The sequence below is a fragment of the Gigantopelta aegis genome, chromosome 9, assembly GCF_016097555.1.
Source record: "Gigantopelta aegis isolate Gae_Host chromosome 9, Gae_host_genome, whole genome shotgun sequence".
Classification (NCBI taxonomy): Eukaryota; Metazoa; Mollusca; class Gastropoda; order Neomphalida; family Peltospiridae; genus Gigantopelta; species Gigantopelta aegis.
In genome coordinates, this window is record NC_054707.1 from 35,454,654 (window position 1) to 35,481,416 (window position 26,763).

The following is a 26,763-nucleotide window of genomic DNA, read 5'->3' on the forward strand; positions in this document are numbered from 1 at the left end:
GGTGGTGTCGTGGTTAGGCCATCGGTATACAGGCTGGTAGGTACTGGGTTCGGATCCCAGTCGAGCCATGGGATTTTTAATCCAGATACCGACTCCAAACCCTGAGTGAATGCTCTGCAAGGCTCAATGGGTAGGTGTAAACCACTTGCACCGACCAGTGATCCATAACTGGTTCAACAAAGGCCATGGTTTGTGCTATCCTGCCTGTGGGAAGTGCAAATAAAAGATCCCTTGCTGCTAATCGGAAAGAGTAGCCCATGTAGTGGCAACAGCGGGTTTCCTCTCAAAATCGGTATGGTCCTTAACTATATGTCTGACGCCATATAACTGTAAATAAAATGTGTTGAGTGTGTCGTTAAATAAAACATTTCTTTCTTTCCCCCTCCAAACCTCCCCCAAAGTTCCCTTGACATTCCACCTCATGTCATCCCCCCCCCCTTAAATGGATTTTCTGGATCTGCCCCTGACCTAGTTGGGGCACTTGTGTTCTGTTTTGTTTTTATTACATACCCTCAAATTATCTTCTGGCAGAAAGCTTGAATACTGAATACAAATGTTGTCTGACAACCACATAAAGATAAATCTAGTGTGTTACTCCTTTTGCATACATATAGTGCTCATGGTTGGAAGTGCAGGTCAAAATGATGCTTATTTATTTCATATCAGTTTTATTAGAAAATGATAATTTCATAATGATCATTTTGGTGGGTGGCAACCTACCACTGGGCTAAGAATACATGGATTGAGTTTGTTTTGGGGAATAAATCTGCTGTCTAATTTAACAAAACCATTGTAACCGACTTTTTAGTTATTTTTTTAGAAAAACAACAGATTGGTTAATTACAGATTATTACATGTCCTTGAAAACTAATGACATAAAAGTGATTTTAAGACGTTTAAAAAATGTCCGCATGTCAGGTAATTGTGGGTGGGAAATTCATTTTGGTTTTATGATGGCAAAGATTCCAATGACTTATGCCAATAGTAAAACAAACTAACTGCAGTTCAAATAGCAATAATTCACTGATGAAAAAAATAACACAGACTTGAAAATTATATTATATACATTTTTGTCCAAAATGTTAGTTAATAGGTTTTGCGACTGGATGACAAACAGTGAAGTTTATCTAAAATAGCTTGTTTTCTTCAGAATCTGTCTTAAATTATAATCTTATTTTATATCAATTTAAAGTATTAACTGATTGGGACTTGTTGTTTAATCAAACAGATACAACTGTCACACATCATCCACATAGAAACCCATGACATATTAAACAAGTTTTTTTTTGGATGCTCGAATGGATGATTAAACAAAATCTATTGTATATATGTATTTGTTTTTAGTTTCTTACTATAAAATGGGTACCTGAAATTTCAATATCGAATTTGACAGCGATTAAAAGCAAAAGAAGGATACAAATCAGTGAAATGTTACAAAAACGGAACCGACATCAAAGTACAATAGTATTGACCGTGGGTCACAATACCCGTTATATGCTTTTGTGTAAAATTAAAAACTATATCGCTCTAGTACAATAAACCAATCAGTGGGACAGAATGACCGAATCAATGACATTTGTCTTCGTTATCGATCGGATGGTGCTCATCAAGAAAAACCAACGATTCCCACCCATTGACACGAATCATTACTGTCAATACGGCAACAAAACGTTCGATTAGCGACTCCACTATCCACTGAAGAGTCAGGCCAATCCATCTGTGATAATTTACCATGCATGGAGGGTGCTTGATGTATAAATAACTCTAATGGCCGAGATCAATGGGCCGCGAACAATGACCATACCTGTATCGCAGTTCTGACCCTACAAGGTACAAGTAGCGACTGTATGCTTAAAGCATTACAGGATTCAGCAAAATATAGATTTATTAATTTATCAGGGTCTGAATGTTTTTTTGTTTTGTTTTTTAATTTCCACATTCTATGATCAACCTTTTAAAATATTGATAATATGTTATTCTTTTATGATGTTACTTAAAAAGAAATATGATCAATAGTTTATGATGACATATATTTATATGATTTGTTTGAACAATCAAAGTTAGTATTTAGGGACCAGTCACAATTATCAATTTTCATGAGCACACAAATGCTGGTGGGGGAGGATGTTAATGCCAAAATGCAATTTTAAACTTTAATTAATTTTTTTTTTTAAACATGATTATCCATGATGTAGATTTACTCTAAAAAGGGAAAAAAGAAAAAAGAAAGACCTCTTCCTCCCCGCTCCCCTAAATATAGTAATCTTTTTATGACTGTGAAAATGATGATATTTGTGAATGACTCTTTAAAAAAAAAATGGTCATTGGTTTTTGGTCAACCTAATCATTTCATCATTTTGAAAAAAGTTTAACGATCTTAAAAATAGTAACATCAATGACCTGCAACATAAGAGGTTAATGCTCAAACTGTTTCTATATGGCCTTGGTTCAATCATTTGAGAATGACAGACGACAATGACCTTGTCATGATGAGAGAACAACACATATCCTTGGTTTAATGATTTAAAAATGACAAGACGACAACCTTGTTATGATGAGAGAACAACACAGCAGAGGTGACATGATGGACAAATACTTACATCCTGATTTGCTGTTAATGATCCTACTCAATCTCAAAAATAGTAGCTATGAAGACCTGCAACATAAGGGGCTAATGCTCAAACTGTTTCTATATGGTCTTGGTCAATCATTTGAGAATGACAGACGACAATGACCTTGTCATGATGAGAGAACAACACAGCAGACTTGACCTGATGGACAAATACTTACACCCTGGTTTGCTGTTAATGATCCTACTCAATCTCAAAAATAGTAGCTATGAAGACCTGCAACATAAGGGGCTAATGCTCAAACTGTTTCTATATGGTCTTGGTCAATCATTTGAGAATGACAGACGACAATGACCTTGTCATGATGAGAGAACAACACAGCAGACTTGACCTGATGGACAAATACTTATACCCTGGTTTGCTGTTAATGATCCTACTCAATCTCAAAAATAGTAGCTACGAAGACCTGCAACATAAGGGGCTAATGCTCAAACTGTTTCTATATGGTCTTGGTCAATCATTTGAGAATGACAGACGACAATGACCTTGTCATGATGAGAGAACAACACATATCCTTGGTTTAATGATTTAAAAATGACAAGACGACAACCTTGTTATGATGAGAGAACAACACAGCAGAGGTGACATGATGGACAAATACTTACATCCTGATTTGCTGCTGCCAATTCCTCTTCAAGTTGAGCTACCCGTTCCAGTGCAACACGTAATCTCTCCCGAACCTGGAAGAATTAAAATATTTAACTTGAAACCAACCACGAGGAAATGGCTCAAGACACAAGGAAAACACAGGACATGAAAGGATGCAATTATAAAGGTTGTCTGTCAAAAGTCTGATATTGTCTACCTAACTGACATCAGGATATCACTGGATGTCACTAATTACTGTGAGTTAAATGAACTCTGTTCAAACTAACTAATTCTGGGTCACTGACCAACATTTGGCAAATCCATGTACACAGGGAACATTTTGTTTTCAAAATCTTGATTAGCGTTATTTCTATTGCAGATTGATTAGCACCTAATGTTTATTGTTTAAAAATCATGTAGCGATCTCTATAACTTGCTTAGCGAATCGCAACGCCATCCTGAACAAAACGTTCCCTGTTACAGTGTTTTAATGCAAAAAAACCCACAAAACAATACACTGTAAATTTAAATAGAAAATAATAATTTAAAAAATCCTAAATCCTGAAGGATCAAGCATATATCCAGGGTATGCAATAGGCTTGTGTAAATGATCAATTTACTGTTTGGAATGTTTCAAGAAATTCCTTGAAAAGATGTTAAAAAAATAATCAAAACAAAATTGATAGGTTTTATGACTATTTTTTATGTGACTAATCAAGATGGTGGTTATTGTTATTGCTGTTGTTTTATTAATATTAAACTATTGGAGATCCTTATTTAACTGGTTAAACACTAGAAGTGTGCAGCAAACTGCTTTAAAGAGTACCATCTACAGTTATAAGTTACTCCTTGCAAAGTTGACACTTGTATATTTTAACTATCATATTAATTAAAGTGCTGGTATCATTAAATACCCATTCCTCGGCATTAACATTATAGAGAATTATACATGATAAATAATAAATCATACATTAATAATGAATTTAAAGACATTATTACATTAAGTATAATGACATCACATAAAGAAAGGCACTCAAGATGCTTCCTTGTGGTATCCCACCTTACAGAAAAAACATCACAGTTATTATTAGTCCTAACGGGTTCTATCAGATCATTAAATATTCTAATAACTGCCACTTCACCATTTAGTTAATCTCATTAACTACTTGAAGTTGAAGATAAATAAATATTTAGCATGTCTGAATAAATATTTCTAAGCCTAGCCAACGTCTTTCATATCATTTCTCAATGTACACCAGCCCCATCTTCTTCACAGTCAATCTGACACTGAGAACCAATTACATAGATCGATAATGGACGCCGGCCAAAACCCTTGACCACAAGGTCAATTATGGAGTAATATGGACAGTGGACACTAAAAATCATTCAGCTTAATGAAAAAAATGGAGGCAATGGGCCATCAATAAATTAAACAAGTTGGACATATTGCTCGAGTTTGGTACAAAAGGTACACGCGACGATGGGATCAATGAATAAGGACACTTTATGGTCAGATTATTTTTGATATAGTGACAACTCTTGGCAGTCGCTTCATCTGACAGCAGATGACCATTTAGGCTGATTTAGACTCAAAGGGAATGAAAACTATTAAACTGAACTGGAGCCTATAGGGCTTATCGCAGAGCATTCAGTTTATCAAACAGATACACACGTACAAATACTCTTCACTTGGCATGTGTATTCATACACTGTAAGATGCAATTTTATTTGAAAATAATTTATTTCATAGGCTCCATATAAATTTAATAAATTAAAATTTTGATATAAATCATTTAGTTAAATAAGTAAGAGAACTAAGCAATGTAATTTGTTCTTAACCAAACCTGGTTATTTATTCTAATGTAACATAGTCATCCATGGCTTCTAGATTATGGTAGCCCCACTCCCATGGTTAGTGGATTTTGTAAACATTGTAGAAGCTCTGAGTCATGTAAATAAAACATTTAAATAAATTTAAAAAAAACAACCAAAAACCCTAAACAAACAAGACAAAACACAAAAACAAAATAATAAATAAATAAATAAATAAAAAAATAAATAAATAATAAATAATTAATTAATTAATTAAAATAAAAATAAAAATTCTATGCCGGAGTTACAAATGTATGTATATTTTTATTTTTAAATGACACTTTTATAAAAATTATATTATATGAAGTAAATGATGTACACACACGGCCACTTTTGCCGTACAATGGCATATGCAAATTTATGTGCCGGCAGATTTTAGGTTATTAGGTTACTGCTTCAAATCAGAAAAACAAACAAACAGGGCTACAAAATGGCAATTTACAAAATGAGTTGCATATGGAATTGGGCAATTTTAGTTTTTTTAGGGAAATATATATTTTTTTTATCTAATTTGTTATTTTCATATGGATTTACTCCTTTTCATTTTAGTAGCAATAATTCATTTGACTCATTTGATTTTAATCTTGTGGCCAATAAATCTGCCTGTATGCCCATGACAGAGATGGCTTCATTCAAGTTCGCTCAAGAAAAACTTGGTAAAGGAATGTCAGAAATTGAAAGAATTAATACAACATTTCTATTTTTATGTGACAAATACTTCCTTCTACTGTACTTGCCTTGATTTTCCATGTCTGATATTGTAAGTATGGTAAGTTGAATGACCATTTGCATGTTAAAGTTTGTTTTGTTTAACAACACCACTAGAGCACATTGTTTTATTAATCACTGACTTATGGAAGGAAGGAAGGAAATGTTTTATTTAACAATGCACACTCAACACATTTTATTTACAGTTATATGGCGTTAGACACATGGTTAAGGACTGCAAGATACTGAGAGAGGAAACCGGCTGTCACTACTTCATGGACTACTCTTTTCGATTAGCAGCAAGGGATCTGTTATTATGCACCATCCCACAGACAGGATAGCACATACCACGACCTTTGATATACCATTCGTGGTGCACTGGCTGGAAAGAGAAATCTGACTAGTGGATGCAGACCTTTGGTAATACTGATTCCTAGTATTCAGAATGGGATGGTGCATATAAGAGATCCCTTGCTGCTAATCGAAAAGAGTAGCCCATGAAGTGGTGACAGCCGGTTTCCTCTCTCAATCTCCGTGTGGTCCTTCACCATATGTCTGATGCCATAAAACCGAAACATAAAATGTGTTGAGTGCGTCGTTAAATAAAACATTTTCTTGTAAAAACAAAAGGGAAAGATCTAGCTCAGTCAGCGAGCTCACCTGAAGTGCTTGGATTATAAGGATTGAACCCCCTTGGAGGACCTATTTTAAGAATACTCAATGAGCAACAAGGCAGTACCATTTATCAATTCACAAGTGCAAGATAAACGGTATTGCTGAGTAGCGAGTTGGGTTACCCATTATCAATCGTTAACATTTTATGGAAGATTTTCAAACGATACTGTTATTGAAAAAAAGTTTGCAAGTTGAGAACAAGAGGCAGCGTCATAGATGTGACGTACATATCGATGATGGCTGTTAGTTTTTGACATGGATAAAAAATAGTTACGGTTGTTTGTTGTTGCCTAACAGTTGTGACATCGAAGCCTATAATGATACACTGATGATGACGTCAAAACATATTTAGGGGAAGACATTTTTTTCTTCTTTCCTCAGGGAAAGATATCTCTCCCCCCCCCCCCCCACTTCTCTTCCCATATGGACTCATTGGGATTTATCCCCATCCCAAATACTGCTCCACGACTGGTATATCAAAGGCCACTGTATGCAGGATCGTTTTTTTATTTTATTAAAGTTTGTTTTGTTTAACGACACCACTAGAGCACTATTCTTTCTTTTTTTTCCCTCTGGTTTTTTTTTTTAAAGAGGCTGATGTCTAAAAATGGGTGTTAATTAGAAAACTGAAACACTTTTCAAATCGAACTAACTTACAGCAGAATAGGTCTCAGACCAGAGTTCCACTAACCAGAACTTTGTCTATAAGAGTCTCAAAACTGGGAGAGTTAATTTGCAGGATTCCAGCACACAATATCACGGGTTATTTGTAAAGCCAGGGTGTCCCATCAGTAATTACGCTTTTTATCCTTCCATCCGGTGCATCTTACTGCTAAGTTCAAATGGGGTAATGGGTTTTTCTTCATCGTTTTCTCGACCATATACTTGACACCAAATAGTCTACAATTAAATGTATCAGGATTGATTTTTTTTGAAAACATCTCTTTCATTTAAGGAATATTTGAGTGTGGTGTTAAAACATGGTTTCATTTACTATACAGTGTTCTCGCTGCTCCATTTAAACGGAGCGGCCTGCCCCACTACTGCATTTTGCCGCCCTCCTTTCACATTCTGCTGATATATGATAACCAAGCTTTCCTTCTTTCTTTTTTTGGTGTTTTTTTTTAAGGGTGTGGTGCCGCGCAGCTGCACTCCTTAATTTTTACCCAGTGAAAACACTGCCATAAATTTTTTTTACTAAAGGGGAAATGTCCAAATTTGCCGGATTGAATGGTTTAATTTCAGTCATTTAAACATGACTGAAAACAGAGGGGTCATCTCAAAACTGATCTATCTGGGTTAATAAAGCTAGTTAAATTGAAATAGAAGGTAAATCTAAAAACTCTGTGTGATTTTAGAGCTTGGCTTGCCAATACACAAAACATGACTTAAAACAGAGGGGTTATCTCAAAACCTTATCCAAATGGGTTGTTTTAGTCAATAAACATGACTGTCGGTAAATATTTGTAGTTTTAGTTAAAATCTGGTCGTAATAAGATGAGAAATCTAAAAAATGTATATGACATATTACAGCTTGGCTTTTGTCCATAAAACATGACTGCAAATGCAACAGAGGGGTTATCTCAAAACTGCAACTATCCCACAGCATGACCCCAGCATTTTGGATTTTGGACATTGTTAATACATGTACACATATGTGTGTACTCCAGCATTCTTGATCTGTTTACGACATCATTCATACATATATTTTTTACATACGTGTGTATGTACTATTTAGGATCACCAAGGTCATTCTAATTCTCTGTGTGGTTTGTTTTCACTGGTTAACACGTCTCACTACACCGAGCCTGACCCATGTTCTCTCCGACCATTCCACAGGCCACAGGAAGCTGGCAAAACTGTGTGAAAGGCGGATCAATAATTCAAACATGGGTCAATTCGAAAAGCAATCAGTGGCATGATACCTTTATCCAAATGCCATAATAAAAGGTGTTTGTTTCCTCTGGGACAGAAAATCGCCTCAAACAGATCAAACAGCTGTGTTCAATGCATGCACTAATCAGTAGGATATCAAAATGATTTTTTTTCGGGGACTGCGCACAGACTAATTTCGGAATACGTGTTTGAGATGTAAACAGATATGAAACAGATTTTTATTTTTTATTTTTTTTGTTGTGAATATCGGCATTTACCAGTTATGCATCTGCAACAAACACGACTGGTATATCAAAGGCTGTGGTATGTGCTATCCTTGCTACTAATGGAAAAATGTAGTGGGTTTTACTCTCTAGGACTATATGTCAAAATTACCAAATGTTTGACATCAAATAGCCGATGATTATAAAATCAATGCGCTCTAGTGTTGTCGTTAAACAAAACAAATGTTTAACTCTTTTCTGCTAGTGTTGGTGTGATCCCTTATTTCTTTCCATCAGTATACATAATACATTTATCATAAAAGTAAACTTTATACATTTTTCTTTTAAATGGGAATTTTCAGTTATTACCTTGGAAATACATAGTTAAAGGTAAGTTAAAAAGTTTTTGTTTAACAACACCAATAGAGCACATTCATTGATTAATTAATCATTGGCTATTAGATGTCAAACATTTGGTAATTACAACTCGTAATCATCAGAGGAAACCTGCTACATTTTTTCATTAGCAGCAAGGGATCTTTTATATGTATTTTTTCACAGACAGGAAAGCACGTACTATGGTCATTGACCAGTTGTGCTAAAGGAAAGAATAAAGAGTAAAGAACACCTTAGAATGTTGTTTTAATATTAAATCACATTTAACCAAGTACTGACTTTGAGGATTTGTTTTAGGATCCCTCTACAATTGTAAAAATGAAACAGATTTGTCCAATGAATACCCTCTACAGTGTGGTTGCAGAATCATGATAAAATATGTTTAATGTGATTATTTCATCAAAGAATATATCAGTCAGCAATTGTTTTCAGATGGGGCAAAAATCAGAAATTTCAGAAAAATAAGAATGGCTTAGAGTATGATGTAATATCCTGTAGATTCTGTTACTGTAAATCTGATTAATATTGCGACATGTTTGTTTGTTTAGCACATGTTCACGATGTGTAAATTTTGTGAACAACCATTGGTGTCGGCAGTGAAAATAATGCATGCATAAAAATGTTCTTGAGATTTTGTTACGGTTTGGGTGCGAATGATTCAAAATTTATATGCATGATTTTTTTTCATGGTTTACACTATATCATTTTTAAAATCTTATTAAAGTTGTCATTCTGACTCGAATTCATCAGAGGAAACCTGCTACATTTTTCCATTAGCCACAAGGGATCTTTTATATGCACTTTCCCACAGACAGGAAAGCACATACCACGGCCTTTGACAAATTGTGGTGCACTGGTTGGAACGAGAGAAAAACCCAATCAGTAGAATGGATCCACTGAGGTGGTTCGATGCTGCAATGCAAACGCCTCAGGTGAGTGCTAAAATCAATTAATGACATATATGTAAGAATGACTGTTAACAGTTGGTTCCAGTGTTTTAAAGTAAAATGTCCAAAAAAAAGTTATTCTTTAATCAGCACTGAAGTAGCTTATGTTCGTGTCTCTATAATCACAGTCCAAGTCGTTATCCCAAACCACAGTTAAAATGCACTCATCCTTTTGATTACAAATGAAAAAGAAAAAATGGCAAAATCAATTCTTTTTATCAATAAATTACATTAAACCGTGCTTACAACATATCTTGTTTGGCAACCCCGAGTCAATCACTTTTCAGTACCACATAGTATTACCTCAATTAGCGACAATGCCCGGTTCAAAACACACACACAAAAAATGCCAGTGCTTTTCACTGGAAAACCAGCAATGTGTGTTTAATGTTAATTAAGATGTCGTTTTTATTTTTCAAAAAGTAATCAACTGAGTAGTGCGATATCTCAGGTAACTGTCAACAACAGCACTCTTAATGGCTGTCAGTGCCAACTTTATCGCCTACTGCGTATTATCAGCTCCATATTGATTGGCTCCGCTGATGAAAAGTTAGGCAAGTATGGTAGCAAACTGCAGTTCTCACATATCAAAGGACGACTATGAAAAAATTCTGCCTTGCTAATGCAGGGCTCGAAGTTAACGGCGGCACCGATGGCAATTGCCGTCGTTGAGATACAAATTGCCGTAGGTAGAGAGCATCACCGATGGCACTTTTTTGCCGTCGATAAAGCTCCTGAACAATGGCAAAATGTATACAACTGGTGTACATTGTCTGCCAATAATTAACATTTGCATATTTAAAAGATGTCTACATATAACGAGATAGCCTTTCAGTCAGGTTTATTTGCTGCAAATGTCACTTTTAATTTCTTTTACCATAGGCAGGCTAAAAATTGCTCCCATGGCAATTCTTTTAAAAATTGCTGTGGGAGACAAATTCTTACGTTCGAGCCCTCCTAATGCAAATGGCAGTAGGAGACATCTCGGAAATTGTTTTTGTTAATATTTGAATTACGATATTTTAAATATAAATATGAAAATTACAATAGCCAGATACTAGAGATATCAAGGCTTTAGATTCGATCCTGTGATGAAAGCACCTCAAGAGAGTGGTCTGCCAACTCAGTTATATCCAGCTCCTACTGCATCATACATAAAACCTCGCTTACGGCACAACAGCAGCATTAGTAAGACACATATATCTACCCAGGGTGGGACGTATCGCAGTGGTAAAGCCCTCGCTTGATGCATGGTCGATCTTAGATCGATCCCCGTCAGTGGGCCCTTTGGACTATTTCTCGTTCCAGCCAGTGCACCACAACTGGTATATCAAAGTCCATGGTATGTGCTATCCTGTCTATGGGATGGTGCATATGAAAGATACCTTGCTATTAATGGAAAAAATGTAGCAGGTTTCCTCTCTAAGACTATGTCTGAATTACCAAATTTATGTTAAACATCCAGTAGCCGATGATTAATAATCAATGAGCTCTAATGGTGTCGTTAAACAAAACAAACTTCTAATTTGGGCAAAGAGTTTTTTTGGTCAGTTTTGAGCACACCAAGGTCTTTTTAGTGCAGTAGGGGCGGGATGTAGTCCAGTGGTACAGCGCCCGCTCGATGCGTGGTCGGTGTGTGGGATCGATCCCCGTCAGTGGGCCCATTGGAATATTTCTCATTCCAGCCAGTGCATCATGAATGGTATATCAAAGGCTGTGGTATGTACTACCCTATCTGTGGGATGGTGCATATAAAAGATCCCTTGCTGCTAATCGAAAAGAGTAGCCCATTAAGTGGCGACAGCGGGTTTCCTCTCTCATTATCTATGTGGTCCTTCACCATGTTTGACGCCATATAACCGTAAATAAAATGTGTTGAGTGTGTCGTTAAATAAAACATTTTTTTTTTTTTTCTTTTTTTTTTTTAGTGCAGTAATGTTAATAATAGCTGGTAAAGAGTTGTACCTGCATGTTCTAGAAATGCATTTCATGTTATTTTAATCTAATTACAGCTTAACATTCCATTGATTTTGAGGTGAAATATTTTAAGGTTAGCATGTTTGTACGCAATTTGGGCTTGCTTATTTTGAGTATACGTATTTGGGGCATACCCTTTATTGCCTCAACCTTTGGTGCAACATAAAGTCCTGGAAATATCTTCCTCAAATGCTAATCTTGGGAAGCAAAATGATTCCAGTGCTCAATAAAGCTTTTATCAATTGGATAGAAGTCACACAAAAAAAAGTGATTTCTCAAAATTGTTAATTCACCACTAAGTGCTTTTTACCTTCACAGGGAAGAAATGGTTACGTCCACTCTTTGCAAAAATAATTTAATTTAGATGTATAAAAAAGCATTTATCGGATAATGTTTAGTGGATGACTGATAAAATTAGGCCCATTCTGTTGAGGCGAACACTGTGTAACATTTAGCATTCAGCCCGACAAGATGTTGCTGACAAGTTTGCAGTCTTTGTCCAACTCATTTGTCTCTGATGGCCCTATCCAGTTGCCAACAGTCAACTTGCCAGATTTTATGAATTTGCCGATATCCTAAACTTTGTTACGATATGACAAGACAGAAATCTAGTTGTACTAAACATGACTGTTTATACAGTGTGCAAGCTCATGATTTTTATTCCCGCCCCCCCCCCCCACCCCACCCCACCCCAAAGTTATTTATGCACAGATTATATGTGGGATTGATTAAGTTGTATTTATATATATAATTACAAATTTCCCGGCCATTATACGATTTACTCTATTCTGATTGGATGATGTCACTTAAAAACTGAATATTAGCATTTGATAAACCTTAGAAGATGATGTCATTACGTCAAATCGGACGTCATTGTGTAAAACAGGTCATGAAAAAGACCTTAAAAACTGATTTTTGTGTATTTTTAACTAAATAGAAGTGTTGTTTGTAATTATAAAAAACGTTTGTGATTTTTTTATGAATTGATCAACGTATAACAGTCACAAATATAGTATAAAATTGCTTTGCTATATACACAATTTTATACAATTTGTGACTGTTATACATCGATTAATTCACAAAAAACCACAAAAAACAATTCTTAAATAACAAATAAATGTAAAAATAATGAAATATTGCACTTTGAGTGGCATTTGAACGATTCCCCCACCCCCACCCCCCCCAATAAATGAACAATTACAGTACCAGTATTTAGACAATTATATTATTTAGAATGCTATATTAGTCTTTACGTCTGGCTAAGAAACATTAATGGGCCGCTAAGAAAAAAACTAATCCCAAATTAGTCAATGAAATCATTATTACTATTTAATAAAGTGACAGTCATTTGATTGAGAAAATACATAAGTTTTTAATCTAATGAAATCATGAGTTTCTGCTGATGCATTCTTGTGTTTATTTCAGTAGAATGTAGGTCACATCAGATGATTCAAGTTGCATGCTGAGTGGCATTCACTAATGTTTGTTTACTAAATCATGTGATGGCGATGGATTTATATATAAAACTGGGGTCTCATTCATTAAACTCTTGCAAATTTGACATCTCACGGTGCAGTGCAAAAAGACTTGCAAGAACGATGCAGTGTTGTTAATTAGACCCCAAGGTATTTGTGACCATAAAATATGTAATAGAAATAAGCTTTCACTGTTCTTTGATTTTATGTAAATGTATCAGCTTCCAGGAGTATCAGCTTCCAGGAGTAAAGGAGATATCTATGATACCTATCATCCATCCCCCCTCCACAAAATACATACACCAAGTTATTTTTGCTACAAACATACAATCACAAGAACACAAATGTTTCAAATGTTGACAGCTATACAAAGATAGGAGTCAAACGGGTTGCAGAAAGTGTTTTTAACCAAATTTTGCCAATGCCTGAAATTTCAGTCAATGAAGTTTACTATTACTAAATGACAAAATGTTTCACTTACTTTTTCATCTAAGTCTTGTGATGTTCAAATAAAGATTTGAGGGCTTTCAGAACTTCGACAATGACAAATTGTTTTACTTACTTTTTCATCTAAGGCTTTGTGATGTTCAAATAAAGATTTGAGGGCTTTCAGAACTTCGACAATGAAAAAATATTTTACTTACTTTTTCATCTAAGGCTTTGTGATGTTCAAATAAAGATTTGAGGGCTTTCAAAACTTCAACTTCGCTGGACACCCCGGCGGGGGAGGAGGCCTGTCTCTTGACGACCGTCATCCTTAGCGACCGCTCGTGACGCGACACAAGGCACTCTAGGTGCTCTAGCAGTAACTGTGCAACAAACAGAAAATAGTTACATTAATATTAGAAGGTAACAAAAATAATTCAACGTATGACCATTACCAACATATGGGGGTTTTTGGAATTCAATGGAATATGGTAAACCAATAGACATAGTAAATTTTAAACCAGAGCTTATGGTTTGCAAATTGATGGTGGTCAATACACTGCTCTCTGGTAACTATGTATTCTCAGTGTAAAAATTCAAAATAATTCAACATATGACCGTTACCAAAATGTTTTTGGGTTTTTTTGGAATTCAATGGAATATGGTAAACCAATAGACATAGTACATTTTAAGCCAGTACTTATGGTTTGAAAATCGATGGTGGGCAATAAACTGATCTCCTATAATTATGTACTCTCAGTGTAAAAATTCACAGTAATTTTGAGTAAATAAATGAGTGATTGATATCAGTTTATGATGAGGCAGCAATTGCTTGCATCAAACCAAAAGGACTGTCAAACTTTGGCTATTCTGACAGTTTGGTCTACAGAGAAAAACAGGAAACCCTCTGCCAAAAGGCAGCAGCAATGGATCTGTTGTAGGCACTTTTCCACCCAGGACAGTACATACCATGGCCTTTAATGTACCAGTCTTGGGGAACTGGTTGGGATTGGGGGGGAAATTTGAAATCCATCAAGGATGATTGATCCTATGATCCATCACACCTCGTAATGCGGCCTTTCAAATACCAGTTGCAGAGCACTGGTTGGAACGAGAAATAGCCCAATGGGCCCACTGATGGAGATCGATCCTAGACTGACCACTTATCAGACGAGGACTTTACCCCTTGGCTACATCCTGACCCCCCAAAATGATTGTCTAAATTGTGACAGGTTTAAGAAAAGATTGTCTCAGCAGACAGACCCATTTGGGCGTTTTCATACAAATTCTCCACAAGTGGCATACTGAAGGAAGGAAATGTTTTATTTAACGATGCATTCAACACATTTTATTTACGGTTATATGGCGTCCGACATATGGTTAAGGACCACACAGATATTGAGGGAGGAAACCTGCTGTCGCCAATTCATGGGCTACTCTTTTCGATTAGCAGCCAGGGATCTTTTATATGCACCATCCCATACAGGATAGCACATACCACGGCCTTTGATGTACCAGTCGTGGTGCACTGGCTGGAGCAAGAAATAGCCCAATGGGCTCACCAACTGGGATCGATCGCAAACCAACCGCGCATCAAGTGAGCACTTTACCGAAGGCTGTAGTATGTGCAGTCTTTTCTATGAGAAAGCGAAGGGATATTTGTATAACAACACCTCAGCACCTTCTAAATTATGGCTATCTGAAAATTGTGAGAATGACGGTTTCTAATTTTGTGAGACCTAGTTTCTAATTTAGGACCTAATTTACACAGACATAACGGGTTATGCAAAAACGAAATGGGTCACTTGACTTTTATTTTTGCATGACTCACAAAGTCCTGATTTAAAGGGACATACTCTAGTTTTGAAACACTAAGGCATATTTTGAATTATTACAGCCATTTTTGGTAACTGAAATCATACTTGTCTTAGATTTTATTGTTTAGATTATTCATTTCCATACATTCAAAGTGATTTTGGTGATCCTGGTGTTTTTAATAGCACAAAATGCATTTCTCATATTTTAAAAAATGCACATGTGTCTGAGAAGTAACAGTTATGGGATTGAGTTTTAGTGTATTTTTAGAGGGTATTTTACCATTTTGAAGTCAAAGACTCATGTTTCACTTAATTGAAATGTAACTTTATCCAAATGTGTTAAAAGTTTGTAGTTCAACTAAACTCAGGCATCGAAATAAGCATTGTGTCTGGTAACCCATTTACAGGTTACCACAAAATATAGTCTGGTAACCTATAGGTTTCCACAACTATATGAAAGTTAGAATTGAATTCCTGTTACTACTACGTGGTCGTTCTGAAATTGTAACGGTGCTCGCGAACATCGGTACGAAAAACGAAATCCGGAAGTAAATTTATCTAGTGGGCGCTGCTTAAACGCGGATTGCCAAAATTGCTTTGCAATTGCACAAGTGCGCACGAACATCGGTGCAATTTTGTACGATAAAACAAAACGCGGACATAAATTCATCTAGTGGACGCTGCTTAAACGCGGAGTAACTTGCTCGCGAACATCGATGCAATTCCTGACGAGATAATGAAACGCAGAAGTCCTGAATGCATTGCCTGGTTTACGTTCGGAAACGAAACTACCGTTACGTTGAAATTTTTGTCGAGAACGAAACACCGTTCTCGACTTTTCTAACATGTGGTAACCTCCCGGTAACCTGAACGACCGTTCTCGACTTATTTCGATGCCTGTAAACTTAGTGTGCATTTTGATGGGCTGAAACTAGGGTTTGTCCCTTTAACACAACTGACTGTCTGTGAGGAAAACTAGCCCGAAGTTGCCAACAGGGATTCATGCATAATGTCATTTAAAGTCATCAACCAAAAAAAGTAGAAAAAAAAGTCCATTTTTGAAAATTATGTAAATTATTAAACAAAATAATATCAGTACAATGAGAATGTAATCCTACTCTGATGTAAATATTATTACAGTCAACATTCACCTCCATCCCATAAACCATTCAATTATTATAGACTTCATTTTATTAAAGTGGAACTGATTGATTTTCAATTATAATCGATCATCGGAACATCACCAATGTATTCTTTAACAACAATACAACAAGCCCAATGGATCATGCAAAACAATCTGTAACCATCGCATGAAATGATGATTGAATCTTTATGTTTTACAACAAAAGATTCAAGATGGCGGAAAATAATCTCGGTAAGCGAATGAACACGGACATTCAGTTGGAGGTTAATTAACTTTTTAAATCGTTTTTTTCTTCAAAAAAGTCCATCAAGCAGACGGTACGCAATCGATAGGTGCTATTAACTGAACACCAAATACACTCGAGTGGACGGCGAAACAAAACTGTAGTAACTTATTAATATCCAAGTGGAAGCCAACATTTGGAAGGTGTCAAATAACCAGCGATGTGGACACAGACACAATTGATGGTCATTGGAGCACACAATAAAATCTGTCCACACACAAAAAGGGTTAATGCCTAGGCTGAAAATGGTAAGATAAGTCATGTCTTTCTTAGCTAGACAGCAAGCGGAGGGAGGAGGGAGCAAGAGGGATGGAGGGGGAGAGAGAGAGGAGAGAGAGAGAGAGAGAGAGAGAGAGAGAGAGAGAGAGAGAGAGAGAGAGAGAGAGAGAGAGAGAGAGAGAGAGAGAGAGAGAGAGAGTGAGAGAGACAGAGAGACAGACAGACAGAGAGGGAGAGAGACAGACAGACAGATAGGGAGAGGGAGAGAGACAGACAGAGAGAAACAAACAGAGAGAGAGAGGGGAGGGAGGGAGATATACAGTAAGAAGAAGGACAGAAACACACAGACAACAGAGAGAAGGGGGTGCAGAGAAAAACAGAGAAAGAAGGAGAAAGAGGGGGAGATGAGAAAGAGAGAAAGATGGAAAGAAAGATTGCAAAGATAGACAAAGTAAGACAGATCATAAGAGAAAGGCAGGAAAGACAAAAACAAATTTCTTCTAGAGTTTAAAAGCTTTCATACTTATGTTTTTGTGGTAGCAGTGGTGGTTTTCCTATTCTTTAAACCAAACTACCTCATGTACAAATATTATATTTATGTGTATTAGATTGGTATATTCACTGGTATTCTAGAACCATTCATAATGATTATATAACATATAAGGTATGCAGGTACATATAAAACATGAAAAATAGGACACGATTGCAAACATCTTGGCTATTTAAAAAAAAACCCCAAAAAACACCCCATACTCATTTTAGCAGTGAGTCACCTTAAAAAACAAAGCAAAAACAAATAAAACACAAACAAACCAACCAATGCTGGAGAAAATACAGTGTTAAAAAAGAATGACAATGAATGACAATGTCATTATGTCTTGCATACTGAATAGTCATCAACATCATCATCTTAATAATCATAATCATAATAATAATTTTTAAGTACCTTAAGAACTAAAAGCAATTAGAACATTTAAAAAAATGTTTAATGGTGACACTGTTGCAGGAAAAAACAAATTTGAAAAAGTCCAGACGTGATCTAGTTAGCCAGAAATACAAAGAAAACAGGACTAAACTTGACAGCTCAAGAAAACTGATATACACAATTTATAATCTTTATATCCTTAGAGATTTCCAAGTGATACGATTCGCTTATACATGTAGATTGATTTTCTTAGGAAAGCTTCCCTTTGAATTCTTGCATTCAAAACATTAGGTGTATCAATTAGATTTCTGTGTTTATATGTACAATTAAGATCAAGCACAAAGTTTGTTTTGTTTAATGACATCACTATGGCACACTGATTAATTGTCAAACATTAAATGATTCCGGCTTTGGTGGTGTCGTGATTAAGCCATCGCACATAAGGCTGGTAGGTACAGGGTTTGCAGCCCGGTACCGGCTCCCACCCACTTCACCCTCTTCTCTCTCACTAACCACTAACAACTAACAACTGACCGACTGTCCTTCACAGACAGCCCAGATAGCTGAGGTGTGTGCCCAGGACAGTGTGATTGAACCTTAACTGAATATGAGCATGAAAATGAGATGAAACGAAAAAAGGATTCCGACAAATTAGAGCAGGGCTTTTAGATTATGGTAGCCACATTCAATGGCTAGTAATATTCAATATTGGGCTAGTAAATAACTACTACTGCCATGCCCGACGGCTAGTGAAAAAAAAAGAGAGTCAAATGCTGCAGTTATTTTGTACATATGAATATCCTGCCCCAAACCAACCCCCAATGTTCATTTTTTTTAAAGCTCTATCTCCCTCTTTAGATGACATATCTGATTATTACTATTATTCAATAAAATTGTATTAACTTAAAAGTAAAGTAGGGCTAGTGAATTTTTAATTGTGGCTAGTAAATGTTTTAAATCACTGATCCCATGGCTAGTGGATTTTATAAAAATTCTAGAAGCCCTGCTTTAGAGGAAACCTGCTACTTTTTTATTTTTTCCATGCACTTTCCCACAGACAAGACAGCCTTTGATACATCTGTCATAGGGGGGAGTCCACTGCGGTAGTTCGATCCTACGACCCAAGCATCTTATGTGAGCAATTTAGCAACTGAGCGAGAACCTGCACCTCTCAGTAATAAAGTGATCACTTGGGGTGCAAGACATCAAAGGCAAGGCAGGGCCCACCTCCTGCCCCGGAATTGGTCACTGGCGAAGTCAGAGGCTAAGTCCGAGGTGGGCGTGCCTGAACCTCTGTGGATATGGGCACGTTAATAGAGTTTCCCATCCCATCCCAAAGGCAGGGCTCGAAATGGCCTATGGCCAGGTCAAAATTTCGACCAATGTCCCGTTTGGGCAACTTAAACAAAAACAAAATAATGGTGTTAGTTGGCCAAATATTATTATTTGGGTGATCTTCTTTAAAGCTATAACATATGAGCCACTATTAATATTTGTATTGCATACATTTATTCCACATTAAAATCTTGCTCGTGGTTTGTGGTTCGCTTACTATAATTTGCCAACATCCATTATTATTTTTTGGGGCCACCATATTTTTTGGTGAGTTTCTAGCCCTGCACAGGATCGACTGATCATACTTTGTGAACCTACCAGCCCTCCACCCTTTCTCAACCAGTGCCCCAGAACGATTATTAAAAAAAAAGTGTATATAAAACTTGTATAAAAGATCTCTTGCTGATACTTGGCAGGAATAATCTATGTGGCAGTAGCACAAAACAGTAAAGGGCACTGTTTGGAATTGAGAAAAAAAAAAAAAAAAAGGCTCCTTCGAGAAAAATGTATCCTTTGATCCGTTACCCTCAGGCAAGTGGTCTACTACTAATCTATATCTCATCTTCTCCCCCCCCCCCCCCCCCACCCCAACATTTTGTCTTTTTAACTTTGTAGCTTATAATTGTAAATTTTTATTAATATGAACATGTATCTACAAAGTTATTTCGTTTGTAAGCCTGGGATTAGGAGCTCATTTAGGAGGTAGGACTAAAATCCCAGGGTTTTTTTTAGGGTTTTTTAAAAAAAAGTTTTAACCAACGTACCACAGCCATGATACATGTATGCAACATTCTGTCTGTTCTACAAATAGAAGAACATACAGTAGCCAATTTCCTCTCTAAGACTATATGTAACAATGACCAAATGTTTGACTTCCAATAGCCGATGATTATTAAATCAATGTGCTCTAGTGGTGTCATTAAACAAAACAAACTTTATCTAACAGCCACCATTTAAAAGTTAATAATCATATTATTATTAATGTTACTTTTTGTCAAACATTCTTTTCTCTTCAAAGTGATTTTCAGTCAAAAGATCACTATTAAAGGTTTTATTAAAAAGCAAAAAATATTTTTAAAACCCACCTAAATTTTTTTTTTTTTTTTAAATTCAACCATATATATTCAATAAAAATTTCTTTATGCAGTATCAACCAAGGCAGAAACACTGATCATAATACAACCATGTTAAGGGCATACTTTTATCCTCAAAACTTGGCTGTCCATAATTAAAAAAAACTGTTGAGACAATTTAATAAAAATGTTAAAAATAAATTTAACCACATACATGCATATATACAAATTACATCAGAAATGTCTTTATTTGAAATAATCTAGAACACACACATTAATCATAATACATTCTATTCCCCAAAACACAACTACATCCATAATGTATAACTCTGTCGCAACAATTTATTAAATTTTGTTAATAATTTTAAAAAAATTTTAACCAAATATATGCCAACAGAAATTTCTTTTATGGTGCCAATTCAACCAGGACACAAACACTGATCATATAATATAATGGAATGAAGCCATTCAAACCCCTTTCCCACCTCCCCTCACCCGCCCTCCAAAACCTGACTATCCATACTAGGAAAACCTCCATAGAGACTTCAGCTGGCAAATTCCCACCAAGTGATGCATAAACATTAGTAGTGCCGCTCAACACAAAGCATGGTGCTCTAACTTAACAATCAATAAAATATGACCAGCAAATTGTGTGCATCTTATAATGGGCGACAAATTAGATTGATGTCACAAGACACAACTGCTATCCGACACCTCGTCCCACTCCGCAGGCCCCGGTGTGGGGCGGGTGAGTCGACGAGGAAATTACACAAGAAGCGGCACAACCTAATGGACTCTTGACTACAGGCTTAAGAGATGTCAGAACAACAACAATCAGGGTTATAATATCTTTTAAAAAGGTATCTCTGTACAAGACGGGGGACAAAGGGAGACACGTCGACATTATGTATTAATTAATTAAATTAACACTGAAAGAAAAGGAAGGAATATTAGTTTATTCACACCTCTGCACATTTTAAACTACAGCACGGTCTGCCTAGGATCGATTGGCCCATTGGGCTATTTCTTGTTAGAGACCAATGCACCAAGACTGGTATATCAAAGACCGTGATATGGTTTATCCTGTCTGTGGGGTGGTATATATAAAAGATCCCTTGCTACTAACGGAAAAATGTAGCGGGTTTCCTCTCTAAAACTATATGTCAAAATTACCAAATGTTTGACATCCAATAGTCGATGATTGATAAAATCAAAGTGCTCTAGTGGTGTCGTTAAACACAACAAACTTTAACTTGTTGCACCAGATGTGGAGCACTGGCTGGAACAAGAAATACCTCAATGGGCCCACCGGCGTGGATCGATCCTAGACCGACTGCATATGAAGCGAGCACTTTACCACTGGATCAGTAAGACAACAGGACTTGTGTGTTTAGTGTTTTCCCTAGCTTGTTTTAGCATGGTGCAACACCATGCCTCATTTGTCTAGTGCCATCTTGCCTTAATCAGCACCATGCTGCCCTGAGATTAAACGAGCCTTTTTCAATAATTAATTCTAAAATTGCCTTTATAAAACACTAAAAATAAATATGATTAATTAATAAAATGTTCCTGTTATATATTTTGCAATTCATTTATTAAAGCAAGCACATTAATTACATTTATTTTTTATTTCAATTTTGAAAATGCTTCAAAAGTGTCTAGTCTACCATGCCTTACCAAATTTCTAGGGAAAACACTAGTGTTAATACTGAAAACACATCAACAACTTACTCTAGTGTTATTCCGTTCAGCTTTTAGTTCGGCGATTTCTTCTTCCCGCTCTAGCAGTTGTTCTCGAACTTGATTTAATTCTTTGTTTACTGTGGCTAATTCCTGAAAAAGACAAACAGGATAACAAAATTACACATTTGAAATACAAACAGCATTTTTCAGGCCTTTCCATCTGAATAGTAATTTCAGGTGAGAACGTTCAAATAAGGAAAGCAGTTCCTTACTAATATAAACACTGTAACACGTTCTAAAGCAAAATGGTGAAAACGAGAGCAAAACCACTGACCACTTTCAACCTACGGATGAGAATGAGGAAAGTGAAATTTTACCCGAATCTAGTGTACATACAGGGAACAATATTTCACGAGAACCGTTGTTCTGTTCGCGTGTCGGTTATGCAACTTTAAAATCACGAGAACGCCAATCAGTTAAAAATACCATATATCAGTAATGAAAGTGAAAATCAGTTTACGTTTATGAATCACCAATGTAACACAGAACATTCTAGGAAGACAACTAAATAAAAAAACATTGAAAAGAAACGTCACTCAAATGATCACTCAATTCACATACTGGTTAAGAACACTGCACTAAATTAAACTAAATTAAAAAACTGGTTACATGTATCAGTACACTTATCATTACCATTTCATGATTAACTTTTAGGATAAACATCGAACACAATAAAGCCCCACAAAAATTCTGAACTCGAGAGTCTGTAAATAAATATACCACCTGCAGCAGGACATGGAAAAATAAACAACTTGACAATGCTCTTGAGATCAGTATAATCAATACCCCCCACCCCATCCCATCCCTCCACCCCACCAATAATCAATCATAGATTTCATAATCAATTATCACACCACTCAAGCCCAACCAATTGTTTTCTGATTAAAATCAGTCATGAAACATCAAGTGAGAGTTCATTAAATAGGTGGCAGACAGTGATTTTTTTCGGCAGCTGCCACTGTCGCCCATTTTTCATGCTTACAAGACACCATATTTCAAGCAAACCGTCGATCAGTTTGCATTTCGATTATGCCATTTTAAATTTATAGTCCATCCCACAGCAAAAACACTTTTTTCATACTGTGGAATTTACTACAAGTTATTTATTTCTGAGCTGATTGATTTGTAAATTGCACACAAAAATAGTCCTTTTTTTGTTGTTGTTATTTTCAAAAACACTTTTAAATTTCTTACATGAAACCAAACTGAAGTTATTTTCAAAAAACATTTTTATTTTTATAGAATGAAGTAAACTTAAGTCTCGGGTTAGATGGTGACCCATTACACGTTCTGAAATTAAAGTTGCAACCTTCATCTATAGATCCCCTGCGCGTGCTGTAACCTCACCGTGGTGCAGGGGTGTAACATTCTCTTTGAGAATGGCCAATACAGCACAAATTGAAGTTTGGAGTAAAATTCGGTGTCCGTAAAATTCTGTGATATTTGTATTTGTATTTTTTGCACAGTTCTTTACACTGTTTTTGTTTAAACCTTGAATTTTTATATTGATGTTGATCATCACTTTATTTATTTGCATTACCATAGTTTGACACCCAATAGCCGATGTATTTTTCGTGCTGGGGTGTCGTTAAACATTCATTCATTCATTCATTCATCTATAGATATGCGGGGGGGGGGGGGGGGGGGGGGGGGGGGGGGGGGGGGGGGGAGAGACGTAGCCCAGTGATCCTGCCCCCTTGAATAAGACTAATGCATGTATTGACACAAGTGGTTACCTCAGTAAAAAGTCAACAAAGGTAAATCAACTACACTACAACATACCATGCATAATTCCAATGTCTTTTTCTAGCAGCTTAAAACTTCCTTTCTGTTCATTACTAAATGTTCACATTACTCTCTTATGAGCACAGGGATGTGTGCAGTTCAATGAAAGAATTCAATGAAATTATTTCGCCAACTGTAAATTTTATTTTAATTTGGCGAGTGCCAGAGCTAGCCCTGCCGTATATTATTATTATTATTATATTTGGACTCATGGGTCCGAGGTGTGCAGCTGAATACACAGTCGTGTAGATATGAAATATGAACACCGTCCATTAAAAGGATTTGGAGCTAAAAGCATTCTGAGAATGCCTGTGGCCAATCATCAAGCCGCTGGGTTTTTTAACAGCAATAAATATTGTTTAAACCAATACGAGAAACTTTAACCAAGTCCCCAATGACCACAAAAATCAATACACAAATGGATTACATGAATTACGGCTGGATTAAATAATAAAAAAACATTAATTCTAAAACCCAGAAGACCTGATTAACCAATAAAAGATAAATTCAAAACCTGTGTCAGCAGGATTAACTAACAAAACAGAACTTTGAAAACCCTATTATATCTGTGCCAAGTTCTGAACGTAAAAACCAGATAGCTAAATTAACTATTAATAAAAAAAAATATTAAAAAAAACTTTTTATTTCGTATATCATACGGAAACCCTAATCCCCCCGTGGATTACCTTCCAATCATGCATTGATCACTTTTGTTATGGAAGCTATCAAATATTTACGCCGACGACGGAATTGGCGTATCTAACGACTGGCGAACCGTTACACATCAAAGTCGGCAGACTGGGTCCCAAAAAAAGAATTATTTAACGGTTTCACCTGATGGCTTCGGTGATGGGTTGCGTGACAAACCATTGCACACCTACTCGATATGGCCACAGTAGATAAAATCTCGATGGAAGTGCGTAAATTATGCACGACCTACGCAATATCATCCCTCGATGCATGTCGTGTTGTTAACACATACAAACAAAGGAATGATGCTACCAAGTACAACTATAAAAGAACCAAAGAAGCATGGTAACCTGTATATAGACGCATCCGCTCTACCGTGACCAATTAAAATGGAATTCGTATTTGGATAATTAAAGCCACATGATCTCTTTTGACATTTGCGTTATAAGCAGGTGAGGGGGAGGGAGATACAGCTCAGCAGTAGAGTGCTCGCCTGATGTTGCAGGATCCAAGTTTGTTTTCTTTAACGACACCACTAGTGCACATTAAATTTATTAATCATCGGCTATTGGATGTCAAACATATGGTCATTTTGACAGTCATAGAGTGGAAACCCGCTACATTTTTTTCCATTAGTAGCAAGGAATCTTTTATATGCACCATCCTACAGACAGGATAGCACATACCATAGCCTTGGATATACCAGTCGTGGTGGACTGGCTGTGATGAAAAATAGCCCAATGGGTCCACCAATGGGGATTGATCCCAAACGGACTGCACATCACGAGAGAGCTCTACCACTGGGCTACATCCTGCCCTTTGCAGGATCGATTGCTCTTGCTTGATTCAAATATATTTTTTTCCCGACCCAATTATGGTTGGTACATCAAAGTACAAGGTATGTACTGTCCTGTCTATGGGAAGTGCATATAAAAATTCCTCGGTGCTTATTTGGCAGGAGTAGTCTATATGACAAAGCACTCGACTGATGTGCAATCAGTCTAGGATTGATTCCTGTTTTATGTAACCTAATCATTTACTTCAAATTTGTATTAAAATTAGTTATTGTCTGATGTTTGCAACATTTAATTTCAAGACATATATAATGTTGAGAAGGGCAATGGAGTAGGTCGGATACAGGTTGAACACAGTCAACGAGAAGTCGCGAGGCACTTTAATGTCAGTCAAGAGTGTGATTGGGTGGATGAGGCAACGACTTCAAATGACTGGATCCGTTTCCTATGCATAACGACCAGGGCCAGCATTAAGCAACGCAAAAACACAACACATTTTCAACTGAAGTGTGCGTGAAAATGTGGATGGCAATCATGCACACTTTTATACCCATGGTGAGAACGCATTGCACGGGTACAACATACAAAATTTCAGACATGGGTGCACTGAGACAACCCATTTGTTGGGGTGATACTAGGTACATGTGTTTGCATAACTTTTACCATTTTGTTGTGGCCTATAACCGGAAGTACCATTACTCATATTGAAATCCAAATGCTACTTAGGAAACCTCACTTTGGGCCTAATTCACGAAGGCCATACATTCCTTCTTTCATAATTAGTGTGTCGGACGGGCATGGTTAACGTGTGTATGTGTGTAACAATATGAGCGACTCTTCAATAGTGACACTGAGTACAGTCAAACCTGTCTTAACCTTCTGAGTACTGCAGGCGAGATATCTCGCCCGACGTCACGTCAGTCGACATACTGTACACTGTATACAGTGCATTCCCCAATTCATATTTCCTGCCGTTTTGCACACGACACTCACCGGAAACGGAAATATAATAAAACAAAAAAGATTTTTTTTCAAAATGGTGGCTTTTGTTTTGATTTTTTCAACTGAAAATACCTTGAAATGTTGAGTTCAAAATGTGGTTTTCGGCAAGTATTTTCGCAACTGGCATGTATTAAATTAACCATTCTTAACAAGTTTGTTT

At 36.4% G+C, this 26,763-nt stretch overlaps 1 protein-coding gene across 1 annotated transcript in view; it reads right to left on the reverse strand.

The window, feature by feature from the left end:
* The window catches only part of LOC121381325 (liprin-alpha-1-like), a 131,385-nt gene that overhangs the window by 66,079 nt on the left and 38,543 nt on the right, over window positions 1-26,763 (reverse strand). Inside the window, 3 exon segments of the mRNA XM_041510586.1 lie at window positions 3,236-3,310; window positions 14,012-14,176; window positions 22,321-22,422. Coding sequence (XP_041366520.1) covers window positions 3,236-3,310; window positions 14,012-14,176; window positions 22,321-22,422 — 342 coding nt within the window.